The sequence below is a fragment of the Fukomys damarensis genome, unplaced genomic scaffold (genome assembly GCF_012274545.1).
Source record: "Fukomys damarensis isolate Sample0158 unplaced genomic scaffold, DMR_v1.0_HiC HiC_scaffold_18, whole genome shotgun sequence".
NCBI lineage: Eukaryota > Metazoa > Chordata > Mammalia > Rodentia > Bathyergidae > Fukomys > Fukomys damarensis.
The window spans coordinates 29628771-29654885 of record NW_022900930.1 but is presented as its reverse complement, the minus strand read 5'-3'; the positions used below and the strand labels follow the sequence as shown (position 1 = coordinate 29654885).

Below are 26115 nucleotides of genomic sequence, written 5' to 3'. Positions count from 1 at the left end.
TTTTTTTATAATATAAGAGTCCACCACAAGATTTTGTAAGGACAGAAATTATAAAAAAAAAAATCTTCCATTCAAAATCATTAATGGACACTTAGTTATTTGTATATACAATACAGTTGGGATGTTTTAATTTTAAAAATAGATCAAATTATATCTAGGTAAATTATTGGGTTTTAATTACAGTATTGTTAACATTGCTTAAATGTGGAGATTAGCTTATCTATCATCTTTCTGTACTGGTTATATAAAACCTTTCAACATCAGTATCAGTGTCATATATGTGTGTGTGTGTGTGTGTGTGTGTGTGTGTATTCATATATACATATATATATATATTCATATATACCTCAAATTGTGCTTGTACTCACATTTTAAGAGACTTAGTGTATCTGAATATCTTAAAATATAAGAAAATATATTGTGCTCCCAAACTACCTATTTTAGCAGATAAATTCGTCTTTTAAAAAACAACTCATTCACTTACATTTAAAAATCTACTTTAATAGTCAACCCTTTTTTAAAATACTACCTTTAAGGATTACCTTTGCGTAGTATCACCTGTGTTACTGTGTGACGCCTAGGAAAACAAGAGTGTTTTCTATAACATTACATAAGCCTGATAGCAGACATGAGATGAAACGCTGCCTGTACTGGAGAGAAAGCCAGTTTCCTCTGAAGCTACCACTTGACACATTAAAAAAAATATCTAGAGCTATTTGAATCTTTTGAAATTGCAACATTTGACCAATTTTAAGCTATAAAAATATCAAATTCTCTTTAACTCGCACTGCCAGATCGTCCTGCATAACCTTTAAACTGTGTCAGAAAATTTCCCTCATGTTTATTATCCAGAAGTTGCATAGGTTCAATCACACAGATAGGAAGCCGTAACAATACTATACACCCTGAAATTCATGAGCTTTTTGCTCAATCTATATGAAACTAAACTGCATTCATACAAAGGAAAACAAGATTTTTTAAATGTCACAAACCAAAAATAATAAATGGTCTTGGTCTTTGTTCTATCTGATGGCCATGCAAAGGTTTTGATAATGGTTACATCATCAGATTTTTAACTGCGATTTGCTTCAAATATTGTGTTGTTGGCTCATACCAACAATCCCTTGACCAAGCTCTACCAAACCATAAAAACATGAAATCAATGAAGGTTAACAAAGACCGGTCTAAAGAACAGTTCCATAGCAATGCTGCAATGCTCTTATCACTAATACTTGACTATGTATTTAGATATGTACATCTGAAAAGATTTCCAAATGATAACAGCATTTCTGCCAGACATTACTGCAAGTGAGGAACAGACTAAAGGAGAAGGAAAAAATGCCTTCCAAGAGAAACATTCATGAGCCTTACTGGCAAGTGTCTAAAGCAAACAAGGAAACTAAAAAATAATTAGTTACAAATAAACCCTTTCAGCACAGTACCTTTTTGTGTCTGTCCCTCTTCCATATTCTCTTCCATGGCTACCTTTCTTCAGTAGGATCTGGTACACAGAATTAATCAAAGCTCAATTAGATGTTGAAAAAACTGGTGATTTTTTTTTCCCCTGGGAAGTTCCAACAGCAGTGGCTTGGGCAAGTCCTTAGAGCTTAGCTAGGCTCCCCAGCTCCTCTTGTTTGCTTGGAGACTGGCTGTCAAGTGTAATTTCATTCAAATTACTCTTCTGTGAAGATTATCAATTTTTCTTCTCAAAGCTGCCCATTGTGTACCACAGTAAGCAGGTATTCAAACAAACAGCCTGAAAATTTTGGGGGGAAATGTGGTCTGAATTCCGGGAGCAGAGACACTATGATTCATAAGGCTCGCTTTGCATTTAAAATGGGGAAAAGAAATTGAGGTTTGTATTGAAATCTGGGCTTTAAATTGGAAACAGGCTGAGCTGTGAACAGATGGAGGGGTGTCCTCCTAACATGAAGCAGACCACCAACTCATAATTCCCCCCTTTGCTGCCAGAGTGGGAAAGCCCAGATTCCCGTCAGTTCTTTATGCTGCAGCAGTTGCTTCTCACCCAGTCAGATATGTTGCAAAAGTGTGTTTTCCTTTTCCTCTCCTAAGTATCTAGTTAATTTGATTTAAAGGTGCCAAGAAGGGGTGTAATTATACTATTTCAGAGTTCATCTGTAAAAGATTATTGTTAACAAAGGACCTGTAAGCTCACATCTTTCTGATTAAAAAAAAAAAAATAGGAGCGTGAGTTTTCAAAGGAACAGAGCTAAACCTTTAAGCCTGCGAGCTACAGCTACGTGGTTTGAGTCTTTTACTTAGTGCCAGAGGACTCTTACATGAAAGGGAGAAAATGGAGAGGGAGAAAAGAATCTATTGATGTCTTTGTAATTTATTGTTATGATTTTAGACAACTAAAGCTGCTGATTTCAAATGGGAATCTGTTGAAAGAGAATTTTTAAAGGGTCAATATTGGGGAACGAGGAGAGTGATAAAAGAAAGGATGGAATTCTAGATAAAGGAAAACAGAATGGTAATGTATAATGGGAATCTGCAGTCTGATTTGGAATGCAAATCACAATGCAGCAGTCTGGCAATAAATTAGCATTTGTACTTTAAACTATTGAATGACAGGGCACAGTCAGAGTCTCTATACCTCACAAAAGGTAGAGTGAGAAAATAAACAGTATCTCTTTCAAGCAACATAAACCTTTACTGGAGTATCAAGGAAGGAAGAATCTTTGCCTGTTTCCATCTGTAAATAGGCAAGCACACAGAAAAACTCAGCCTTGCACATGCACACACTAATACAAACACACACTGAAACTCTCTGCCTTTAATAAAAAATAATTTTAATTTTCATTCCTCACAGCATGTTTCTTGAACTGTAGCAAATATTTCACATACAATTTTTAAAAACACCCGTAACATGTCATACACCCTACAAATCATTATAAATGCAAATATGTAGCACAGACAGCTGAATAACATTCCATTTTATTTCTCATAGGTGAATACAGCCATCTTCTATAATTGTTTGTTTTTCCCTCTTCTTTTTTCAAATGAATTTAACCGAAAGGTAACTATGATTCCAATAACTCAAAACCTTTTTCTCTAAATATATATCAATCTGTACTGTATTCAATGGTTTTTGAGTTAACTGATTGCTTGAGGAATAGATTGAGGGAAACCATAAGAGAAATTAAAAAAGAAATCATAGCAGTCTCTCTGATTCAGTTCATCCCTACGGTAACATAATTTGGCATGCAGTCAAAACAACATTTATATTCTTTATTCATTTTGTACCACAGAAACCTTTAGTGAAACAAATTATTAATAGTAGTACCATAGAAATAATAATGCCACCTTCAATCCCTTGACCACTTTACAATCTATAAAATACATTCACATGCATTAATCCATGTATAATGTGAATACTGGAATCCTTATTTTACCCATACTATGCCAGAAAAACTAAGGTTCCAGGGTGCTTGGGGCTGACCAAGGAAGACTTAGAACCCAAGTCAGCTGAATCTTTGTCTAGGGCTCTGACATTGACACCTGTTTCTTCTTCCTACTCTATTCTACTCTGTCTTCAATCATCTTCTAAAATCAGTTCATAGCTTTATATTTTCACAATGCATACAAAGAAAAGGGGGAAATTAAAGAGAAAGATATGAAATTTTAAAAATATTCAGTGGGCCAGTTCTATGGAAAGAGTAACTACGATTTACTTTCCTTCCGGAAACTGCAGCAGAACAATAAACTCTTATAATCATCAACATTCTCTCTAAAATATGTTTTTAGGGCCAGGGATTTGCCACCTGCCTTGCAAGGACAAGGTCCTGAGTTTAATTCCTGGTATCAAAAAAATAAATAAATAAAAATAAAATAAATAAAAGATGTTTTTATGCAATTATTTTTACTAAAACAAGACAAAAGTAACTTACTGTTTTTTGTTTAATTTACAAAAACATCTACCTGAACTCCAAATTACAATGGATTCTGCCAAATTGATGAGGAGAAACAGATACAAACATAGGTTTTTACAGCAATCACCTGTCTGTAAGCCAAGATTCATTTCCTTCTTATTGTGGAAAAAAATATACATTAAAATGTCTTGTTTTGATCAGTTTAAGCCTCCAGTCTCACAATGTTAAATACACTCATACAGATCTGTGGCCATCTCCAGTGTCCGTGTCCAGAAGCTTTGCACCCCCAAACCCAAATTCTGTGCCCAGGAAGCTCTAGTTCCCCACTTCCACTTTGCTCTGTGTGACAGCAGCTGAGGGAGAATTGCTGATTACTGTCAATGAGATTATTTTTCAGACCTCTGAGCTCCAGCGAAATTAAAATATTCAAGTATGTAAAAATTAGGAAATAATGGTTTAACTGATGGTATATTAACTTTATGAATTCCAAATATGCTTATATGAACTTTAATAACTAGCAATGATGTTTTCTCTAGATCTCCAGTAAGACCTACAAGTCAGGAGGATCACATTACCACAGCCACAGTGTTTTTCTTATGGTCATTATATTTGCTCCACTCTATTCAGTCGTTTATTTAAAATATGACTACAAGTTAAATAAGATTGCATTTTCAAATGTTATCTAAGAAATATTTTGTTATATTTTGTGTAAATTAGATGACACATTACTCATTCATCATAAAACTATTATAGTTCCATCTCTATTTCTTAATTTACCTTAATGTAGGGAGAGTTCTTAAAAAAATATTTCATCTTATCTTTATGGATGAGCATGTTTATACATTGCAAATATCTACATGTTATTTTATTATTTTATGTAATAATCTTTGCGACACAGGATTCAAAACAACCATGTAAACAGCTACAGATTAAACAATAGATTGTTCCAAATACAGGATTTGTTTAGAAACTGATTTTATCACTCATCTGTTTGAAACACACACAGCATCATTTCCTATATTTTGAAAAAGAAAAAGGGCATTATGAATCTTTCTTTAAATTCCAGCCTGAAAACTGACTTTCAAAAAAACTACCACAAACAGTAGAATATTTTAAATATATTATAAATTTACCATGATTTTTTTTTAGAGTTCTGTAATCCTTGAAAGCACTCAATGCACTGAGTGATTGTGGTCTTCACAAGCTTGTTACAGTTACTTTTAATCATCTCTCATCCTGTCATGCTTAATGGTACAAGTGTTTATTATGTATTTTTAAATACACAGGAACTTGTATATAGAAGGCATACTAACAAGACCAGCTTCTTACTTAATTATGAATAGAGAATGACAGTACAAGACAGGCTCCAAATCTCAAGGGGGTCGGGTAAGTGATACTTAATAAGGGTAAAATAGTGCTCATTTTGGCAGTTTATATCCTACAAAAGACTAAAATAAGCACAAGAGGTTGTAAGAGCCCACAGGAAGAATGTAAGATAACTTTTGTGATAATTGGTAAAGTTTTCTGGTCCCCAAGTAGTTTAAATTGAACAGACTGGAGCAGATGATCTTTTACTCAACGGAAATAAAGATGGCCAGGAAATGGATGAGTGGAATGTAGGAGGGAAAGAAAAGTTATCGTAGACTGAAAACTGAATGCACAATGACTTATAGAAAGAGCTGTTCTTACTAAATGTGGTGGACCAACACCTGGTAACAAGGTGGAGATTCTCTTTTATGATTTATTAAGCATCATATCCCTAAAGTATTTAGCGATCTTATTATGGAAAATTTAATTCTTATTTTCTAACCTGTTCCATTGATTGTTTTTTGACAGTACCATGCAGTTTTTAATCACAGAAGCTCTGTAGTATAATTTCAAGTCAGAGATTCTGATGCCTCTTGCCTTACCTTTGTTGCCCAAAATTGTTTTTGCTATTCTGGGCCTCTTCTGGTTCCAAATGAATGTCAGGAATGATCTCTCTAGTTCTGTGAGGTAAGCTATTGGCATTTTGATTGAGACTGCATTAAATTTGCATGACAGTTTTGGAAGTATGGCCATTTTTACTACATTGGTTCTTCCTACCCACAGGCAAGGAATTTCTTCCTTTCATTTTCCTTTTTTGGAGGAGTACTATACTTTTCAGTGCAAAGATCTCTTACTTCCTTGGTTATATTGACTCTTAAGTATTTCACTTTTTCGCTACTATCATGAAAGGCATGCTTTCTCTAGTTTTCTCTCACTAAGTTTGTTATTGGCCATTGTTTTTTGAGTGTTGACTTTTTTTAAAAAAATTTTCTTCATTGAATTTACTTTCGTACATTTTACAAAATGTACGTATAATCGTACATTTTTGGTATACAGTGCAGTTACCTTCACTATTGGGATCTTGTACCTTTCCAGGTCAGGTCTTGGTTCTCATTTTTTCCCCTTGTCCCAGCCTTACTTTCATCCCCTCCTCCCTTCCCCATTTACAAATATTTAATTTTAATTTTCTAATTTTCTATTTTTTTTCATTCCCTTATTACTTTTTGCCTACCCTTTCCACTTTCCCTATACCCTTAGCCCTTTTCTTCTTATTTCACATTGTCAATTATATGATTAATATCTTATGTACTATTACAATTCATTCACACCCAAGAAACTATTCGGTATTTACACATGAATAATGTATTTATTTCATTTAGGAGTATATCCTAAAAATGTGTCCATTTTCCTATGAATGACTCTAACTTCTCATTCTTTATGGCTGAGTAGTATTCCATTTATAGAAAAACCACATCTTCTTTATCCAGTTTCCAACTGATGGGCAAATGGGCTGTTTCCAAGTTTTAGCTATTACATACAAACTGTGCTGCTATAAACATGGTTGTGCATATATCATTGTGGTGTGATTCTTTTAGTTCTTTTGGAAAGATACCCAGCAGAGCTATGGCTGGGTCAAATGGAACCTCTAGTCAGAGGCTTTTGAGGTATCTCCGTATTGATTTCCATAGTGGTTTCACTAGTGTGCACTCCCACCAACAATGGAGAAGGGTTCTTTTCTCCCTACAACACTGCCAACATTTGTTTTTGTTTGAATTCTGGATAGCAGCCATTCTTTGTAGGGTGACGTGGAATCTCAGTGTTGTTTTCATCTGCATCTCTCGAATGACCAGTGATGTGAAACATTTCTTCACATATTTACTTGGTACTTTTACTTCTTTGTCTGAGAAATGTCTGTTCATTTCAGATGCCCATATTTGAATCGGGTCCTTCTATTTGCAGGGGCTGATTGTTTTGAGTACTTTATATATTCTAGATAATAGTCCTTTTTCTGAGGAGCAACTGGTAAAAATATTTTTCCACATTGTAGGTTGTCTCTTAGTTCTGCTGATGGTTTCTTTTGCAGGGCAAAAGCTTTTTATAAGATGAGATCCCAGTTGTTGATTCTTTCTGCTAGTTCCCATGCTACTGAGGATTTGTTCATAAAATCTTTTCCTATGCCAATGTCTTCAAGAGTTCTGCCTAACCTATCTTCAAGCAAGTTTAGTGCTTCCGTTTTAAAATTTAAATCTTTCATCCACTTGGATTTTAATTTAGTGCATGGTGAAAGATAAGGGTCTAGTTTTAATCTTTGGCAGGTTGAGATCCAATTTTTCCAACACCATTTATTAAAGAGGCTATCTTTCCTCCACTGAGGATGGTCAGCTCCTTTGTCAAAGATGAGGTAGTTGAGTGCATCTGGAGTTGTTTTTGTGTCTTCTAATCTGTTCCCCTGATCCTCAGGTCTGTTTCTTTGCCAGTACCATGCTATTTTTAATCACAGTGGCTTTGTAGTATAGTTTCAAATTGGGGATTGTTATACCCACTACCATATGTCTGTAGCCTAGGATGGCTTTTGTTATGCTAGTTCTCTTATGGTTCCAAATGAATTTTTGGATTCTTTTTTCTAGTTCTGTGAGCTATAGTGTTGGAATTTCAATTGGCATTGCATTGAAACTGTATAGCAGTTTTGGTAGTATGGCCATTTTCCTTATGTTGATTCTTCCTACTCAGAAGCAGGGGATATCTTTCCATTGTTTTTTTATCCTCTTCGATCTGTTTTTTCAGAGTGCTGTAGTTTTCAGTATAGAGGTCTTTTGTTTCTTTTGTTAGATTGATTCCTAGATACTTCATTTTTTTTTTAGATGCTATTGTGAAAAGCATTGTTTCCCTAATTTCTCTCTCAGTGAGTCTGTTATTTGTGTACAACAAGGCTATTGATTTTGGGGTGTTGAGCTTGTATCAAGCTAGTCTGCTAAAAGTGTCAATTAAGTCTAGATGTCTTTTGGTGGACTTTTTGGTGTCTTCAATGTAGAGTATCTCATCATCAGCAAATAATGACAGCTTAAATTCTTCCTTTCCTATCTTTATTGCTTTAATTTCTTTGGCTTGCCTAATTGCTGTGGCTAATATTTCCACAACTATTTTGAAGAGGAGTGGTGATAGTGGGCATCCTTGTCTTGTTCCTGATTTTAAAGTGAAGGTTTTCTGTTTTAGGCCATTTAATATAATGTTGGCTCTCGGTTTTTCATAGATAACCTATATCGAGTTGAGTTATAGACCATCTATTCCATTTTATTGCAGGGTTTTTAACATAAATGGGTGTTGAATTTTGTCAAATGGTTTTTCTGCATCTATCGAGAGGATCATATGGTTTTTGTCCTTGCCTTTGTAGTGTATTACACTTATTGACTTCCATATGTTGAACCATCCTTGCATCCCTGGAATAAATCTTACTTTGTCAGAGTGTATGATCTTCTTGAGAAACCTCTGCATTCTGTCTGCTAGTATCTTATTAAGGATTTTTGCATCTATATTCATTAAAGAGATTGTCCTGTAGTTCCCTTTTTTAGTTCTGTCTTTCCCTGGTTTGGGAATCAAAATGATACTTGCTTCCAGGAATGAATTTGGAAGTATTGCTTCCCTTTCAATGTCATTGAAAAGGCTGAAGAGTAATGGCAGTAGTTCTTCTCTAAATGGCTTGTAAAATTCAGTGGTGAATCCATTAGGACCTGGGCTTTTCTTTGTTGGTAAATTTTTAATTACATTATCAATTTCTCTGACTATATTTGGGGTGTATAAAAGGTTTTTATCATCTTTGTTCACTTTGGTAATTCATAAGTATCTAGAAATCTGTCCATTTCTTCTGTGTTTTCCATTTTACTAGAGCACAGGTTCTCAAAGTAGGTATTGACTATCCTCTGGATTTCTGTTGGATGTGTTGTGACTTCACCTTTTTCATTCCGGACTGCATGGATCTGAGCCTTTTCTTTCCTTTTCTTTGATAAAGTTAGATAAGGGTTTATCAATTTTATTTATTCTTTCAAAAAACTAACTCTTTGATTCATTTTTGCATCATTTTTTAGTTGCCATTGCATTCATTTCTGCTGTAATCTTTATAATTTCCTGTCTTGTTCGAGCTTTGAGTTTTTCTTGCTCTTGTTTTTCTAGGAGTCTAAGATTTATCATTAGGTTGTTTATTTGAGCTCGCTCTATTTTCCTAGTGTGGGCATTCAGTGCTATGAATTTTCCACGTAGGACTGCTTTCATTGTGTCCCATAGATTCCTCTAGGTTGTATTGGCATTTTCATTCATTTGTAAAAACTGTCTGATTTCTTTTTTAATATTCTCTGTGATCCATTGATTGTTCAGGAGATTGTTTTTCAATTTCCACGTGTTTGTGAAATTCCTACAGTTTCTTATGCTTTTGATCTCCAGCTTGATTGCACAATGATCTGATAATATGCAGGGGATAACTTTGATTTTTTTGCATTTATTCAGACCTGTTCTGTGAGTTAGTATGTGGTCTATCTGGGAGAATGATCCATGTGCACCTGAAAAGAATGTATATTCTGATTTTTGGGTGTGGAACACTCTATAGACGTCTATTAAGTCCATGCATTCAAAAGCTGGGTTAAGTTCTAGTATTTCAATGTTGATTTTCTGCCTAGATGATCTGTCTATTTGTAATAGTGGGGTATTTAGTTCCCCCACTACAATTGTATTAGTGCTTAGTTAGTTTTTCTTGTTGCTTAATATTTGTTTTATGTAGTTGGGGGCATTAATATATGGTGCATATATGTTTATGATTGTCATCTCTTCCTCTTGAATTGTTCCCTTTACAAGGATGCAGTGACCTTGTTTGTCACTTTTAATTATTTTGGATTTGAAATTTATTTTTTCTGCAACTAAGATTGTTACCACTGCTTTTTTCTGGGCTCCTGTCATGTGCAGAATTGTTTTCCATCCTTTCACTTTCAGTCTATGGGCTTCTTTTGCACTAGGTGTGTTTCTTGTATACAACATACTGTTTGATTTTGCTTCTTCTGACAGTCTATTTCTCTTTATTTGTGAATTGAGGCCATTGACATTGATGCTTATAATTCATATGTACTGACTTATTTTGTCATGTTATTTTCCTTTTATTGATTCTTTAATTTTTTGCCCTCTCCTTTTACTCTCTTGCCTTGCCTGTTTGATTTGGTCTGTTGGGCCTCATGGTGTTGTGACCTTGATTGTCTTTTTCTAGAATATTGTTTAGAATTCCTTGTAGTGCTTTTTTGGTATTCATGAAGTTTCTCAGGTGTTCTTTGTCGTGGAAGTATATTGTTTCCCCATCCATTTTGAAAGAGAGTTTTGGTGGATACATCAGTCTAGGTTGGTGGTTGTTGTCTTCTCCAACTTGAAATACCTCACTCCAGGCTCTCCTTGACCTGAGGATTTGTGTTGAAAAGTCTGCTGTGATTCTGATGGGCCTTCCTTTCATGTGATTTTTTTTCTTTTCTCTAACTGCTTGTAGTATTCTGTCGGGTTTCTGGGATCTTGATTATTATATGTCCAAGTGTAGATTTTTTTTTCTTTTTGATTGTGGCTAGTTGGAGTCCTATATGGCTCAGTTCTTTGTATGTCTAATTCTTTCCTTCTGTTTGGGAAGTTTTCTGTCATTAATTCTGTGAATACCTTTTTTAAGTCATTTGCATTTTCTTCTGCTACTTCATGGATTCCTATTAGTCTTATGTTATTCTTTGCATCATCTAGGAGTTGTTGGATCGATTTCTCATGATCCCCTACTGTTTTTAACAGACCTCTCTTTTCATGGTCACTGACTGTAATCCTATCTTCTATATCTGACATTCTATCTTCGGATTTTTTTATTCTGTTGTGAACACTTTCAATAGAGTTTTTAATTTCCTGGATATCTGTTTGAATCTGTTTTATGGATTCCATTTCTTTCTGCTATTGGGCATTCATTGTTTCTATTTCTTTCTCATGCTGGGCCTTCAGGGCTTCTATCATGGTCCTGAGCTCATCTATTTTTTTTTTTCCAGTTTCTGTTGTAGAGTCTCAAATCATGACTTCCATTTTGCTCACCATCTCTATGGTTATCTGTGAAATTATTTCTTCTTTGAATTTTTCTATAGCCTGATTGATCCGTTTTGTTACTTCCTGTGCTGTGAGTTTAGAAGTGGTGGTTCACTATCAGACTTTTCATCCTCCTTTGCCTCACTGTTTGCCATTGGTGAGCTGGTAGTCTGTCTTTGTGTCTTGCTTAAGTGTTTTCTCATTTTTATTTTTGTTGTTGGGTCGTCCTTGGTTTAATTTCTGGGTTATTACTTGAATCTTCCTTACATAGAAGTGCTTCAGCTTTTGAGTCTCTAATGACTCATAGACATTCTCCAAAGGACACAACTAATTAAATCAATCACAATCCATTATCTCAATTGATACAATCAGCAACACAATAGGATCAAGCACAACTTGCATATTGACCACTTGTGGTAGTCATTAATCTATCACCTTTAAACCATGTAAATTAAATTAAAACCAAGAAGCAGCCCAAAATGTGTTTGCAGTGAATGAACTGTTCAATATATTATAGTTACCATTTAGAATGGTGGCTTAGACAGAGTCAGGTTGAGAAAAGTCGGTAAGTAAAAGAATTGGAGAAGGTTTCAAGTGAAGCAGGAGGACCTACAATGACCACACAATCTTTAGGAAACTGTTAAATTCGAAAGAGATAGACAGAGTGCAAGTATAAGGACAAGAATATATCCCCTTAACATTAATAGGGGCTCACTTTCCCTTGAAACTATTGACCCTTGAATGCAGTAAAATGACAGAAGAAAAGAACATAAAGAAAAAAGAGAAAATGATAAAAGAAGAAATCTGAGTTAGGGCAACATCAGGAGCAGAAAGGGAAATGAGGGATAATGCGGTGGAACAAGAGACTGAGTTGGAGAAAGAAGACAGAAAAAAAACAATTTGCAGAGTGGAATGAGGAAAAGAAAGAAAAAAAAAAAGAATCTGAAGGGCCCTTTCAGACTGTATCTCTGTTGTCATAATATACAACATGCACAGCTATGTGCAGAACCAAATCTCCTGATCTCAGCTAGCCAATAGCAGACCCCTGCAACATAGACTGACTTTGGGCCTCAGGGACCAGATTGAGTTCCCTGACCTCCTGCAGGGTTGAACTCGACACAGTTCTACTACAGGTTTCCCCCACACTTTGTTTAAAGATGTTCAAAGTTGGGCTCTCAGAAAAATATCCTTTATGACCACCTATGCCTTTGCAGAATGGGTCCAAGGACTGGCACAATCAGGAGGTCTCAGAATGATTTCAGGGGCAACTGTGCAGATACCTTCTGTGCTGGAGCTGATGGTGGTGCAGGCAGTGGAGGGCTAGGCTACTCGGTCCCGTAGATTGGGCCCAAGCAGGCTGGAGGGAGAGCAGATCTCAGAGCAGCCTTCCCAAATCTCACCTTTCTTTGAGTGTTGACTTTATATCTAGCTATAGAATTGAATTTGGTTTGATGAATGACAGGCCCTGAACCCAGCACTAATTCTTTTTGATGTATTTTAAGGTTTTTTAAAAAAATATTCTTCATAAGGGCTTTGTACATATTCTCTTGTTTTTGTTTTTTTGAGTTTTTTCACAAGCATTTTCATATTAAATTTCCCTATTCTTTCAGACTAAAGTGATACAATAAAATATTAAGCCTTTAAGGTACCTCCATATAGATTTGCACAGTGGTTGCACCAGTATGCACTCCCACCAACAATTGAGAAGGGTTCATTTCTCCCCACAGCCCGTCCAGAATTTGTTATTTGTTGATTTCTTGATAGCATCCATTCTTTCTGGGGTAAGGTGGAATCTCAGTGTTGCTTTCATCTGCATCTCTCAAATAAATTTGGTAAATTCTTCTATACTTTAATAATGTACAAGTCTGGACTTTTCTATGGCATACAATCATATATTTATTTTTTAAATTTTTCTTTCTCTATTTGTATATTTTTATTTATTTTCTCTGCCTTCTTGTGCAGCCTATAATTATCAATGCAATAGCTAAGTACTTTGAAAAATGGAAATACTACACAGCAATTAATTATAGAAATTATTCTCATTAACAGTGAAAAGTTATGTATAATAAAATAACAGAAGTGTTTAAAACAAAGTATGGGGACCATACTTTGAATTTTAAAATGTACATAGAAATACATATAGAATTTCTAGACAGATATATTAGAAAATGTTGAGTGCTTTTTCCTAAAAAAGCAAAATTTGAGGATTTTTTATTCATTGTATATTTTGATACTGTGTAAATGGTTTAATGCAATATTAATTAAATTAATGGCTTTTTAAAATTGATAATATTAAGTTGATTATTACAGCAACAAGATTGGCTAGCAATTTTTGTGATTCCTAACTTCACAAAATATTCATAAGACAGCTCTTTCATGTGAGAAAGTTGAGGCTCTGAGCAATTTTTTTCATGACTACATAGCTGGCTAATGAAGGAACTGGAATTTGAATGTTGAACTTTCTACTACTTAACTTTACCACATAAAAGATAAGTCATTCAGTACTTAACACAGTGATGAGGCAACTCATACAACCATTTCTTCATTTTTGAGTAGTTTGCATCGTATGTTCAAGACAGTAGACATAGGATATAATTTATCTGAAAATGAATGACTTTTGGCTGTGTTTCATTCACTTGAATCAAAGTTTAACAATTAAGAAATCTCAGGTAAACTGGGCATGGTGGCTCATGCCTGTAATTGCAGCACTCCAGAGGCAGAAGGATCACTGAGAGTTCAAGACCAGCCTGGGCTACTCAGTGAGTTGCAGAGAAGTCTGAACTCCATAGTGAGACCTTGTCTCAAAAAACCAAAAAAAAAAAAGAAAACAAAAAAAAAAAAAAAAAAAAAAAAAAAAAAAAAAAAGGAAAGAAAAAGAAATCTCAGGTAAGCCTAAATTTACACATCACTTTGCATATTGCAAATGACAAAAATATATAAATAAATAAGAGAAGGAGACAAGCAACACTATGAAAAGCTAGTAGCTTGTCATACGTTCTGAATTTTCAAGAAGTGATGTTTAACTCTCTGCTTTATACCCAGATAGACATAAAATTCCCAGCTTTCCAGGGTTAGCTCTTTGTGTTCTATAACAGTTAACAAATATCTTGCTGTCACCCATGTTATCATGCTAGGATCATATTTTAGCTTAATATTTACAATCTTCAGAGTAAACGGTATTCATATTTTCAGGTGACAACAGTGAAATTTAGAGAAGCCAATGATTTTCCAAGTTCTATAATTATGAAGAAGCAAAATTTGAATACAAGAGAATCTAAAGATGTCTCAGTTTTCAGTACATTCAATGAAAAAAAGTCCATAAGGAGTTGGCTGATCAATTCCAGGAAATAAATGATGCAAGCACAAGAAGTTGCCTTTATTTAACAGTCTTAACACTCATAGCCAAATGAAGAGGATGCAATTTTAACTATCTTTTATGCATCTCTTGTTATACATCTCATACCATCCTTAGAGATTCTTCAATAAAGGTTAATATCTCATAAGCATGACTGAATACATAATTAGACTGGGCTATTTCCGGTTACAGGAATATTAACATTAAAGTTTTATCTCACAAGAGTAAAAATGTGAAACAAAATGTGTAATCATTCATTTACAAGGAAATACACTATGTTTGAGGGCATTCTGCCCAGCATCGTCTTTCATTCATTAATTCCCCAAGTGTGTATTGAGAACTTAACATTGTGCAGATAAAAATCTAACTCCTTTGGTAAATTCGTTGAAAACATTTATCAGCTGTCACATGCCTTTTATCATGGCATTTTCCTCTATATACAAGTATAAAAAAACAATAAACAAATATGTAGAAATGGACAGTGTGGGGTCATCATATGTATAATGATGAGTGTAAATCAGTGTGGTACCTCAAAGAATCTTTGGAGGGCTCCTTTAGCTTGTGTTGTCCCTGAAGTCCTATAACATTATCCATAGGCACAAAAAATATATCTAAAAATCTCTACTATTAAATGGTCATCAAGAGAAGATATTATTTAATAGAAAGTAAGAAAGGTTGAAAAGATGTGCAGTGATTGTAATGTTATCTTTTCTGATAAGATGGAATCTTTTCCAATTTTTTGATGTGGTACAGTATAACATTTTCATGTTGAAATTTCCAAGTCAAATGAAAATATTTTCAAAATTTTAGTTAAATTTTTAAAAATAGGTTAATGCATTTAAGCTCAAAACTCATTTACTACTAGTCTCTATCCTGAGATTGTAAAAACCTCAAAATATTATCTAATGAAGACATCTCACTTTCTTGCTCTCTCTCTTCTGTGTGTGTGTGTATGTGTTCGTGTGCAAGTGAGCAAGTATACATTGCACATTAGATATTGAAGATACACTCCTAAGTGAAATAAATAAGTCACACATGTGTAAATACCAAATAGTTTCCCTGGTGTGAATAATTTGCAACAATGCATAAGATTCTAATAAGATTACTGACATTTAGAAATGGGAAGAATGGAGCTAAAGGTGCAGCGAAGGTGTGATGGGTAGGGGAAGAACAAAAAGGGAAAAGAAAAGAATGTGAGAGAATGAAAAGATGAAAATAAAGTGTTTGTAGATGGGGAGGGGAGGAGGGGGTGAGGGGAGGGCAGAGGTAAGGGGAAAAAATGAGAATCAAGACTTGCCATGTAGAGGTACATGATCCCAACAATGAATGTAACTGTACTGTATCCCTAAAATGTACCAATAAACTCAATAAAATTAATAAAAAAAAAAGAATGCAGACATGGATGAGTCTATGCATAGCCAAAGCTATCACATATTTTGTTATACAACACTGCTTTTAAAATACATATGTCAATAAGCCATTCAGCAAATGCTGGATTAATACAGTAATCTAACATTATGTTGACTTTTCATTACATGCTAAGGGAGGTAAATATTGACATATATAAAACAGAGTATAATATACCAAACTGCATGTTAAAAGGAAGTAATAATTATTTGCCTTTTTTGGAAGGTGTAGAAAGACAATGCAAGAATGTACAATTTGTTCCATGAAATTCAACGCAGGTCTTATAAATCAGTAAAAACAAGTTTCTCATGGTTTGTAAAACAGAGTTTACTAAGTCTCTTATTAGTGGACTCATATTACAACCAACATGCCCTTATATAAAACACCAATTATTACAATAAAAGGCAGAGATCACTATACTTTTAGATTAAAAAATGAGTTCTAATGTTGATTTATTTCTTTATTAATAATTTTTAAGGTAATCTTCTATGAAATAAGATGCATCCAAAATGTCCTCAAACATGAATAAATTTATTTTGCTGACTTCCCATGGTAATTGAACCAAGTGCCAGTTACTGTAGTGAATATTCTCTATACACTGTTTCACTTTACCCTTCCAGTATCCTCCTGAAGTGGGTACCATTAATTAAAACTTTTGCAGATGAGGAAAATGAGGCTTCAGAAAAATAAAAAATAAATTTTTCAGATATCAGAAAATGAAAAACTTTGAAAATATATTTTATACAAAAATGGCCCAATTATAACCATTATTAAGTAGGGACAATGATAACATATGCATGAAAAATAGCAATTATGATATTTCTAGAAAATATGGGTTCATTATTCCATTTGATAAAATTCAGAAAAACAAAACAAAACACATAGTCTATTTTAATCCATTTAATCTATTTTCTTTCTAAGACATTTGTTCCACTTTTACTAATTAATCCTCTAAGCAACTCATAAGCCACAGAGTATTATTATCTTCATTTTGCAAATGTGGAGACAGGGACAGTAAGATAGTAAGACCCTTGCTCCTTTAGCAACTCATATATGTCCGAGCTGGTATTAGAACCAAGTATGGTTCCTAAGCCTGTGCTATTAAAAACACTAAACTACTTCTGTGAAGTAGGCTAAAAAGGATGCAAATAAATCAGCTATTTATTCAACAAGATTAGGAAGCAAATGGATCAAATAGAATGTTCCATCCATTTTCTAGGTTCTGTTAGGATAGTATAATGTGAGGGTAGAAGCTCAAATTACAAGTTTTTCAGCCCTGCCCACCACAAAGACATCTTTAAGATTTTGTTTCTCACTTGTCCATGAGGTAAATAAGACCCTATTTCAACAAGCATTCAGTGAGGATCAAGGGCATTCAGCCCCAGTCTTGGCACAGTTGTGGTTGGCACTTCGTAAATATTAGTCTCCTCCTTTCTTCAGCCTCAAATTTGGTATCAATTTAAATAATTTACTCTTTCATAAGCTACTTTTGTGCAAAAGGCAAACAAAAGTCCTTAGGTCAGGAAATGTTAGGTTTAACCTTACATTTTCCTGACTCATGAAGTTATCTGCTCTTGTGAAAATAATGTTATCCTGAGTATCTTTATATAAGATTTTTTTCTTTCTAAGACAGTGTATATCGATTTTTTTTCAGGGGTAAATGTATTGGATTGGAAAGACCAGTAGAGAGAACTGGATTCAATAACCGCTCTGGCTGTGGGTCTCCCTAAACAAATCTGATCACAAAGAAGTCTCACCCTTATTATGCAAGACAGGAAGCATAGCATTGCAGCTTGCTAATAAACTACAGTGAAATATCTGAAAAATACAAGCTTTTCATGTTATAAATTTTGCACATGATTTAGTATTAGGCATATCATGCACATGTCATATGTTTGAACTTCAAAAGCTTCTAGGCTGGGATGTAGCTCAGTGGTACCACACCTGCCTGGCAAATGCAAGGTCCTGAGTTCAATCCCTGGTACCAATGACAACACCAAAAAGCTTATGTGATCTCATTTTAAAACTTTTAATATAATTCCTGAAATAGATGACAATCTCACTGTGTTGTTTCAAGACAGTTGTTATTCTTTGTAGAATTTCTAAGAAGTTTCTCCCATTGTAAAAGCTCTTTAACCTCCCATGTGGTGAAATTTTAATTAGAGTTAACAAAATGAGCTATAGTTTCCAATCATTATTATTTTTATGGTCTTGTTAAATTCTGAAATGCCAAATCCCCAGATGAGTCTTTGAAATAGACTAAGCTAAGAACAGAAGCAAATAAAGTAGTTATGTCACTGAACACTGTAGCTTAGCAACACGACAGGTCAGCATATAATTTGTTTCCCCTCTTGACCATGTGGCTTCTGGGAACTGAGACTACTGTCTCTGTTCAGCGTCTGGAGAGAGGAACTTACCACACATCCCTAGTGCACTAAAAGATCAAAATGAAAAACTCAACAGAAATTAATGCGCGGCACTTTTACCATCATGAAGTAAAAAAACTCCTAAGCAGATCAGTCCAGACCTTAAACTTTGTGGTTTGTACAAGAAGAAAGAGTATAAATGAGTATTTCTTATTTAATATCAGAATTTAAAACATTTCAAAAATTATAAAGAATGTTGAACTTTTTTTGTAAAACAAATTGAAACACAATTTGATGTATTTTATAAACAGAGCATAATCTTATCAAGAGTCAGGAAAAGTTTCAGATTCTTAAATAATATCTTTTCAGAGCAAAGTGTGGTGGAAAATGTAACTCCACTCCAACACCAACAGTAATTTCTTGAAAAAACTATGTTGAGGAAACTGTAACATGAGAAGTTAAATCAAATATTAAAGTGAATGAAATAAAGTCAGTGGCATGGTTGTATACTAAATGAAATTGTTTTGAATTATTTTATCTGGTAAAAGGCTAGTTGAGATTTTTTTGAACAGCATCCAGTTTTTCCATAAGAGATTCCAATGACTTTATTACAAACTATCAGGATAGGTCTTCTATGTAATAAACGTATAATAAGAATATAGTCATTAATTTTAGAATATGGGACGTCCTATAAAGCTTAATGTAGGTTAATATAAAACTACTTGTAAATTTATTTTGAGTAACATGAATTTAGAGTGAATTAGAATGTTCCCTTAAATCATTTTAAGAGAGTATTAAGCTAAGCTGACTACTCCATGACCAATTTCTCTTCGTGGCTGTGGTCTGCATAAGAGGTGTCAAAGTGAGCCCAGTGTCCAGGGTCATTGATTGTCCCTGCATAGTGTGGATGTCCATCTTCTGATGGGTAATGGATGTTACTGTCATTGGTAGGGACAGAAAGACCAGGAAGAAGGAGGGAAATAGAAAATAGTTATGGATACAGACACAGAGGCATGAGGATCAAAAAAAAATAGAGTCAGACCATAACAGCTGAGAAAGCCATGCGAATTTAGGACCCGGGAGACAGCACAACAATAAAGCGTTCTTTTCTTTTGCTGCACATTTAACATTGGTGTTGTATCAGATATCATAATCAGATTCTTGTTGAACTTTAGAGCTTTAAACATAACCATGTTAATTACCTAGCATTTTTTACACACATAAGTACATAAATGTTGTCCATCATTTCATATAACTATGTAGCCTATATATAAATAATCATGATGATAATCATAGTTAATGTTTGTATTAACCCTTTTTATGTAAAAGAAACTGCTTTTAAAACGTAATTATCATGATCTTCACAACTTTATTAAGTAGATACAAATATTATCCCCATTTTTAATGTATCAAATTGAGATACAAAGGAATTAAGTGATTTCACTAAGGTTATGTAGCTCATAAGTAGCAGAATTGAGGCTCAAAGCAGGTAGGCTTTCCCCAGGGTCTGTATTTTTAGCGCATTTTGAATAAATAGTACACATAAAATAGAGAGCTTTTATAATATATGTAATCCATGTGAGCCATCCTGTGTTTATTCATATTTCTTGTTGTATTTGTTCATCTTTATTGATAGAATTGTCATCATTTCTGATTTATTCCTCCATTGACTTATTGCTTTATAGTTCCTGACTTATTTTTCTCCTTATTCCTATGAATGTCTTACACAATAATAGACTAAGGGGAACAAACAAATGAGCAGAACAATTTTGTATTATTCAATTGGACAATTTTATTTATCCACTAAACTGGAGAATGAATCTAAATTGTTCAACCCATTGATTCTTTCTTTAAATAATTTTACATAATTTTAAAAAATTTTTATATAATTCCTTTTTATTAGAACATGGCATCTATTTTTATGTGTTCTTTTATTGTCAAGTAATAATTAAACCTGAAATTTCATCAAAACACATTGAGTGGTTAAAAGAAATGCCATTTATTTAATTGCTGTGAATCCCTGTTGAGCTTCACTCTGGATAAATTAAACTCAGTGGACACAAAAATGAGATTTTGAATCTAATAAATTACATATTTAAGTCTGAAGATAACAGGACAGAAAAATCATTAGTCAAAACCATATGTGCTTTGGATTTAACTGAAACTGCTCTGTGTTTGTGGTAACATTGCTTCTTCAGCACATTTTTTAAAAATAAAAACTCAAAACAATAACTTTATATCCTCAGGGCCTAAATTACTTATGCCTGATCATACAGTGTAATTTATTTTGAAAAGACCAATGCTTAATGAATCAAAAACAAATTCCTTAACAGAAAATTTAAAATACCCAAATGATTGGTCTGCTATCAGGTAGGTAACATTTTGCTTTTTGCAACCTATATCTTAATTACATTGATCAGCAGGCTTCTTCCATCTTTCTACCAGCTGTGAAGTTCCCTGCAGTTTGATTTCCATTCACTTTATTCCACTCATCTTGCTAGCTCGAAACTCGTGAATGGTTTCAAAACCTTTTAAGAACAAATTTTTCCATCTTAATTCTACCTGAGTACACAACAACCCTGAAAATGCATTCACTGATGCTCCCCTGTCTAGACTGAAGTGCCTGGTCTTTGCTCTGATTGCTAACCCCTCTCCACAACTCTTTTTCGAAACCTCCTCAAATTTCTTTAACTTTTCCCCCGCAAAAATTCAGCAACTCATTAAGTAATAAATAAATAAAAAACTATTATTCTTTGGCCAACTCTCTTTTCTAACCTTGATCTTTCACAAGTATTTGAGATCTAAACCTAAACCTTGGATAAGTAAGAGGACAGTAATTTTCTTCATTAAATCGATTATATAACTGTAAAGAAGAATTTTTCTTAAAGACAAAGAGTAAGAAAATTGTGTAATATATAATGTTAAGGAAAATACCTTCTTTCTATTCAGTATTATTAATATAGTTTTTAATATATATCATAAATTACACTAGTAATAACAATACAGAAGTGAATCAGTCTATTCTTCTGCCTTCCCCCTTGAAGCCTTCTTAAATTCTAGCAGAAGGAAGCAATGATGACTACACCAATAGAAGAAAAATGTGAATTTGGGTATTATTTTATTTCTTCATAAACGTTTAACATCCTTTATAGAAAATAGATATTTTTGTGTTGATCACTATTTTTCCAAATATGCAAACTCTTCTATATATATATATATATATATATATATATATATATATATATGGGGAGAGAGAGAGAGTGTGTGTGTGTGTCAAGACTCTTCTGATACAGAAGGAAGGACTCTAACTTGTAAGTACCTCAAACCAAGTGGGGAGTTTAGTAATGCACATCCATACAGTGGAAAAGTAATGACTGAAGAGGATAACAAGAAAGCCTATCCCCAAAAATGAGAAGTATCGCTTCCAATCTCTATGACTTCTGTATTGTGAAACTATCAACTATATTCCAGACTCTTCCCCCGAGAGATGAATATGACAGCTAACATCTGTTCTTCCAGTGAAAGGAACAAATAAAAACAAATCTACAAAATTATTAATCAATGATGCCATCAGAGAGACTTCTCCAAAGAGAGAGACAGAGACAGAGAGAAAGTAGGAGAAGGAAGAATGGAAAAGAAAAGCAAAGAAGGAAAAAAAAAGAAGAGGAAAGGAAATGAGAAGACAAGTAAAACATAAACACTGTCAAAATTCAGATGTGCCACTGATGTCAGCCCTACTAAAGATTAAAGTGGAAAGACTGTAAAGCTAATTTCTTATGCATGAATGCCTGATAATAAAGCATTAATAAGACATGTTTGGCCTGACTTGATTTAAGATTAACTATTAAAAAATTCAGATTAAAATGTTCATGGTATGTTGTCCAGCTGTGTTCATGAGATGGAAACAGTGCTCGTACAGCTTAAACTGCTCTATGAACTCAAATTAATCCCCCTCACCAAATACCAACCATTTCACTTGATATAAAAAATAAAACCCAATTTACCAGAATACAATGTGTTTGACAGTCTGCAGTAATTAAACACAAGGCATTGAGGCATCTGTGCCCTCAAAACAATGATGCTGTTCTTCTGATGTGTCTCCTCCAGATAGTCTCCTCAAAGCCTTCCCATATGTTTCTTCCACCTACTCCTGTTACTCCTGTTCAACCTATGCTTCCTTAACGTATTTATAGGACTTACCTTTTCTTGGCAGAGCTTTTTACACTTCAAATAATTTTCCCATAAAATTTCAATCACCTTCTACTGATGATCCAGCTGGCCAATCCCTAGGTCTCTCTCTACCTGCTCAACTGACTTGATCACTCCAGTAACACCTGCTATCCCTGAACTCCCTCTGCCCTGCCTACCTCACCCTACTCCAGGCAGCAACGTGTGGGACTATAAAGGTAATGTCACCTGTGTTCACCAGAAAGGAACTCTAAAAGAATTTCTCTACCTCAACTTTTGAAAGATTTCAAAGTTGGGACTCCTTGGGCGGGGGCGATGACAGAATAGGCAGTTAGCTGCATATGAGGGAGAGCTGGAAGAAAGGCTGCCATGCCATGAAGGAGACACTGCGACAGAAGGCGGTGAAGCTTCCTGAGCTTGAGGTCTCACCATTTCCTGAGAAAGGCTCACTGAGACTGCTGACTACTCAACTAAGAGAGATGTGTTAAGATTTGTTCAAGTCTTTATTTGTCAAGGCTTTAATCTGAAAATGATGGCCTGGCATTCACAAAGCAAAGCAAAATCCTGCTATAGAATGTCCCATTCCTTGGCTCTGGCACCCAGCCCAGTACGGAGAAAGGGCCTGTTTACACTTCAGAAAAAGGACAAGAGACATCACCCTCCACCCTTTGAATTGTTCAAGTGCCTTTTTTTAGTTTGTTTTATTCTTGGCTTGTTTGTTTACTTGGGTGGCTAGAAAAATCTTTAAAAAGTGAGAAAGTGCAGAATTTTTAGTACTCCTACTCAGCAATGCAGTCTGTTAGCGTATTTATAATCACTTTGTGGCTATAGCCTTCATAGACTGTTTTACCTTTCCTTACTTCTTTTCTACTGGAAGTGTACTATAAACTCACATTGCTTGGCTATGTATGCAATGTTCCCTTTTTTATTTCTAATATGGAATGGAACAGATTAAACCATCAGCACTCTCTCACCTGTGCACTTTTCCCTCAAAATAATTTTCAAAACTGTTTTTAAGTTTTTATTAAAAACAGTTGAAAAAGCCTATGTCATAAAATGTTTATAATAAATTTTAGAATTATCATCACTATAAGTAAAACGAAACAAAAAGCACACCCTCTGACAGGAGTTGTGGTGCACACCTGTGATCCCAGCCCTCCGGAGGCTGGGACAAGAGGATCACATGGTGAGTTCAAGTACAGCCTGAAATACATTGCAAGACTCTGTCTCAGAACAAAACAAAACAAAAGAAATCCTTCACTTTATTGAGGTTCTGATGTATCTTTTATACCACATATCTCCCAAAAAGAGGGAACCATAGAGTCATGAGTGTATTGCTTGTAGTGCATTTCTCCTCCAAACTTATTGTTCCAAGCTGGGGATATAGCCCTATTGCCTGGGCCAGGTAACGCCTGTTCTCCTTTCCTATAACTTATTACACAGCCTTAATCAATTTTGCCGTTTATGTGACTCTCTAGTACTCACAGTAGGATCATCGTTTGGTTTTTATGGCTTGGCATTATGAAGATTGTGCCTCAGCAGTATAATGAATTTATTAGTTGATTGTTAAAAATTTCCACAGCTATTTACTTTTATAAACCACAGATTGTGTCTCTCCTTGGGAACATATTCATTTATAAACAGCGTCTGAGAAGTTAATTCACAAAGACCCAGGTAAATGATTAGAAAATGGAAGGTCAGGGAACATCATACTATCACCTCAGATTCAGACAATAAGGTTGTTTTGAATGGGAAGTTTTCAGGAATTGCAGGTATATATTAATTTGTAACCTAGTCCAGTGATTTTCATGGCTCGTAAAACTTGTTTCCCTCAGCATTTGAGGATAATGCCCAGAACTCCTGACCCCCACCAGAAAGCTTTGTGAGTTTTCTGTAAGCATCTCACTCCAACTTTTCCAAAATGGACCTTCTGATTCTGCTTCAGATCAAGCAACTGACAAGAAACTTCCTCTTCTCATTATATTCTTTATCTTCAGAAATGAAAACACATATTTCCATTTCATTTGGAAAAATTGAACTATCAGTGTTAAAATCACACTTTACCACATAAAATATTACTGCCCTAAATAAAGTCGCAAATTTCTTTTTCCTTCTTCTGCATTCAACTGTAGATTTTTTTGCGATGAAATCAACAATCTATTCCAATGCAGTGTTACCATTGATGATGGAATATAATTAAAATTTGTTACTGTATCCCTGCTCATGATCTATTACTCTCTCCTGCGCATTAGGAAAACTTTATGTGAAGGATCTGGCCATTCTATGAGCAAGGCTGTGCATCTAAAAATAATAACAGGTCTAAAATCAGGAGTAACCAAAAAAGAAATCTATGCACTCAGGTAATTTCCTTTATTTTAATATTGATTTAATATTTGATCCTAATTTGATCTTCATGTTGCATGTATTCTTAACATTATTCAAGAGAAGGTAAGTGTAAATTGTCTCTTTAAAATATGAGACTTCTAAATAGTAATATAGCCATTTTGAAAAAGAATTTTACATCATATACTACAATAATTTCATAACAAATAAGAAAAAAGTAATTACAATCAAATGCTGGAAGAAAACATGGATGGATTCTTTTGTTGCCTCATGAAGAAGTATTTCTAATTATTATATATTATATATTCCATGGGCAATAAAAATATGAAATTATTGTTATATTAATTTTAAAATATCTTTTGCATTAAAAAATTAACAAAACAAAACAATTTTTAAAAAGGAAGAAGATAGTTTTGACCTTTTCAAAGTAAATCAATCCTTAGAAAGAGACTTAAAAGTGTAGGCATTATTTAATAATGAATTTGTATTCTGAATACATGAAGAACTCTTTCAACTCAAAAAATAAAACAATACCATGATTTCTTTTTTAAGTAGGGAAATAATTTGAACATACACACCAAAAGTGTAGATAGAAAGAGACTAGTGTTATGTATAAACTTTTTTGTAAAATACTGCATAATTTAAAGCTATTAATCATTGTTAATTTAGCTTTTTATAATTCTAAAATTTTCTTTATCTCTGTTGCCATTAAAGGATACACAGAGTAATTTATCTGAAAAATTAATAGAGGATACTAATTACTATTACTCTATCCCGATACTTTTTTCAGATTAAGATATAATTACAATTAAGAATTTAGAAGTTAAAATTATTCCTGAAAAAGACAGGACAATGTAAATGATGTTTAAATGAGAGCCATCTCAATGGAATTCTTCAATAATGAGATTCCTTAAACCAATTTGCAGAGCAGAAATAAACTACTCTCAAAACAACAGAGAGAAACATAATTTTGTTAGCTTTGATGTTAGCTACCGGAATGCAGTTATGCCTACAACTCACTACACAACAGAAAGAACAATTCTCCTAATTTGCAATAAATTTTATCGATGATAAATTTTCTAAGATATACAAAAATCCCTCACTTACAAACCTAGGTGTCATTCACAGGTTAGCTGCCTGCTGCTATAACAAATACTTTCATCATCAATTTTAAAGA

General features: G+C 34.0%; 1 protein-coding gene across 2 annotated transcripts in view; it reads right to left on the bottom strand.

Moving 5' to 3' along the window:
* The window catches only part of Gpm6a (glycoprotein M6A), a 296268-nt gene that overhangs the window by 135719 nt on the left and 134434 nt on the right, over positions 1 to 26115 (bottom strand). The window contains exon 1 of one of the 2 annotated variants that reach the window (XM_010629813.3): positions 1443 to 2069. The exons of the other annotated variant lie outside the window; for it this stretch is intronic. Coding sequence (XP_010628115.1) covers positions 1443 to 1479 — 37 coding nt within the window. The 5' untranslated portion in view covers positions 1480 to 2069. Of the gene's footprint in view, positions 1 to 1442; positions 2070 to 26115 lie in introns of those variants that run through there. 2 annotated transcript variants of the gene reach the window in all.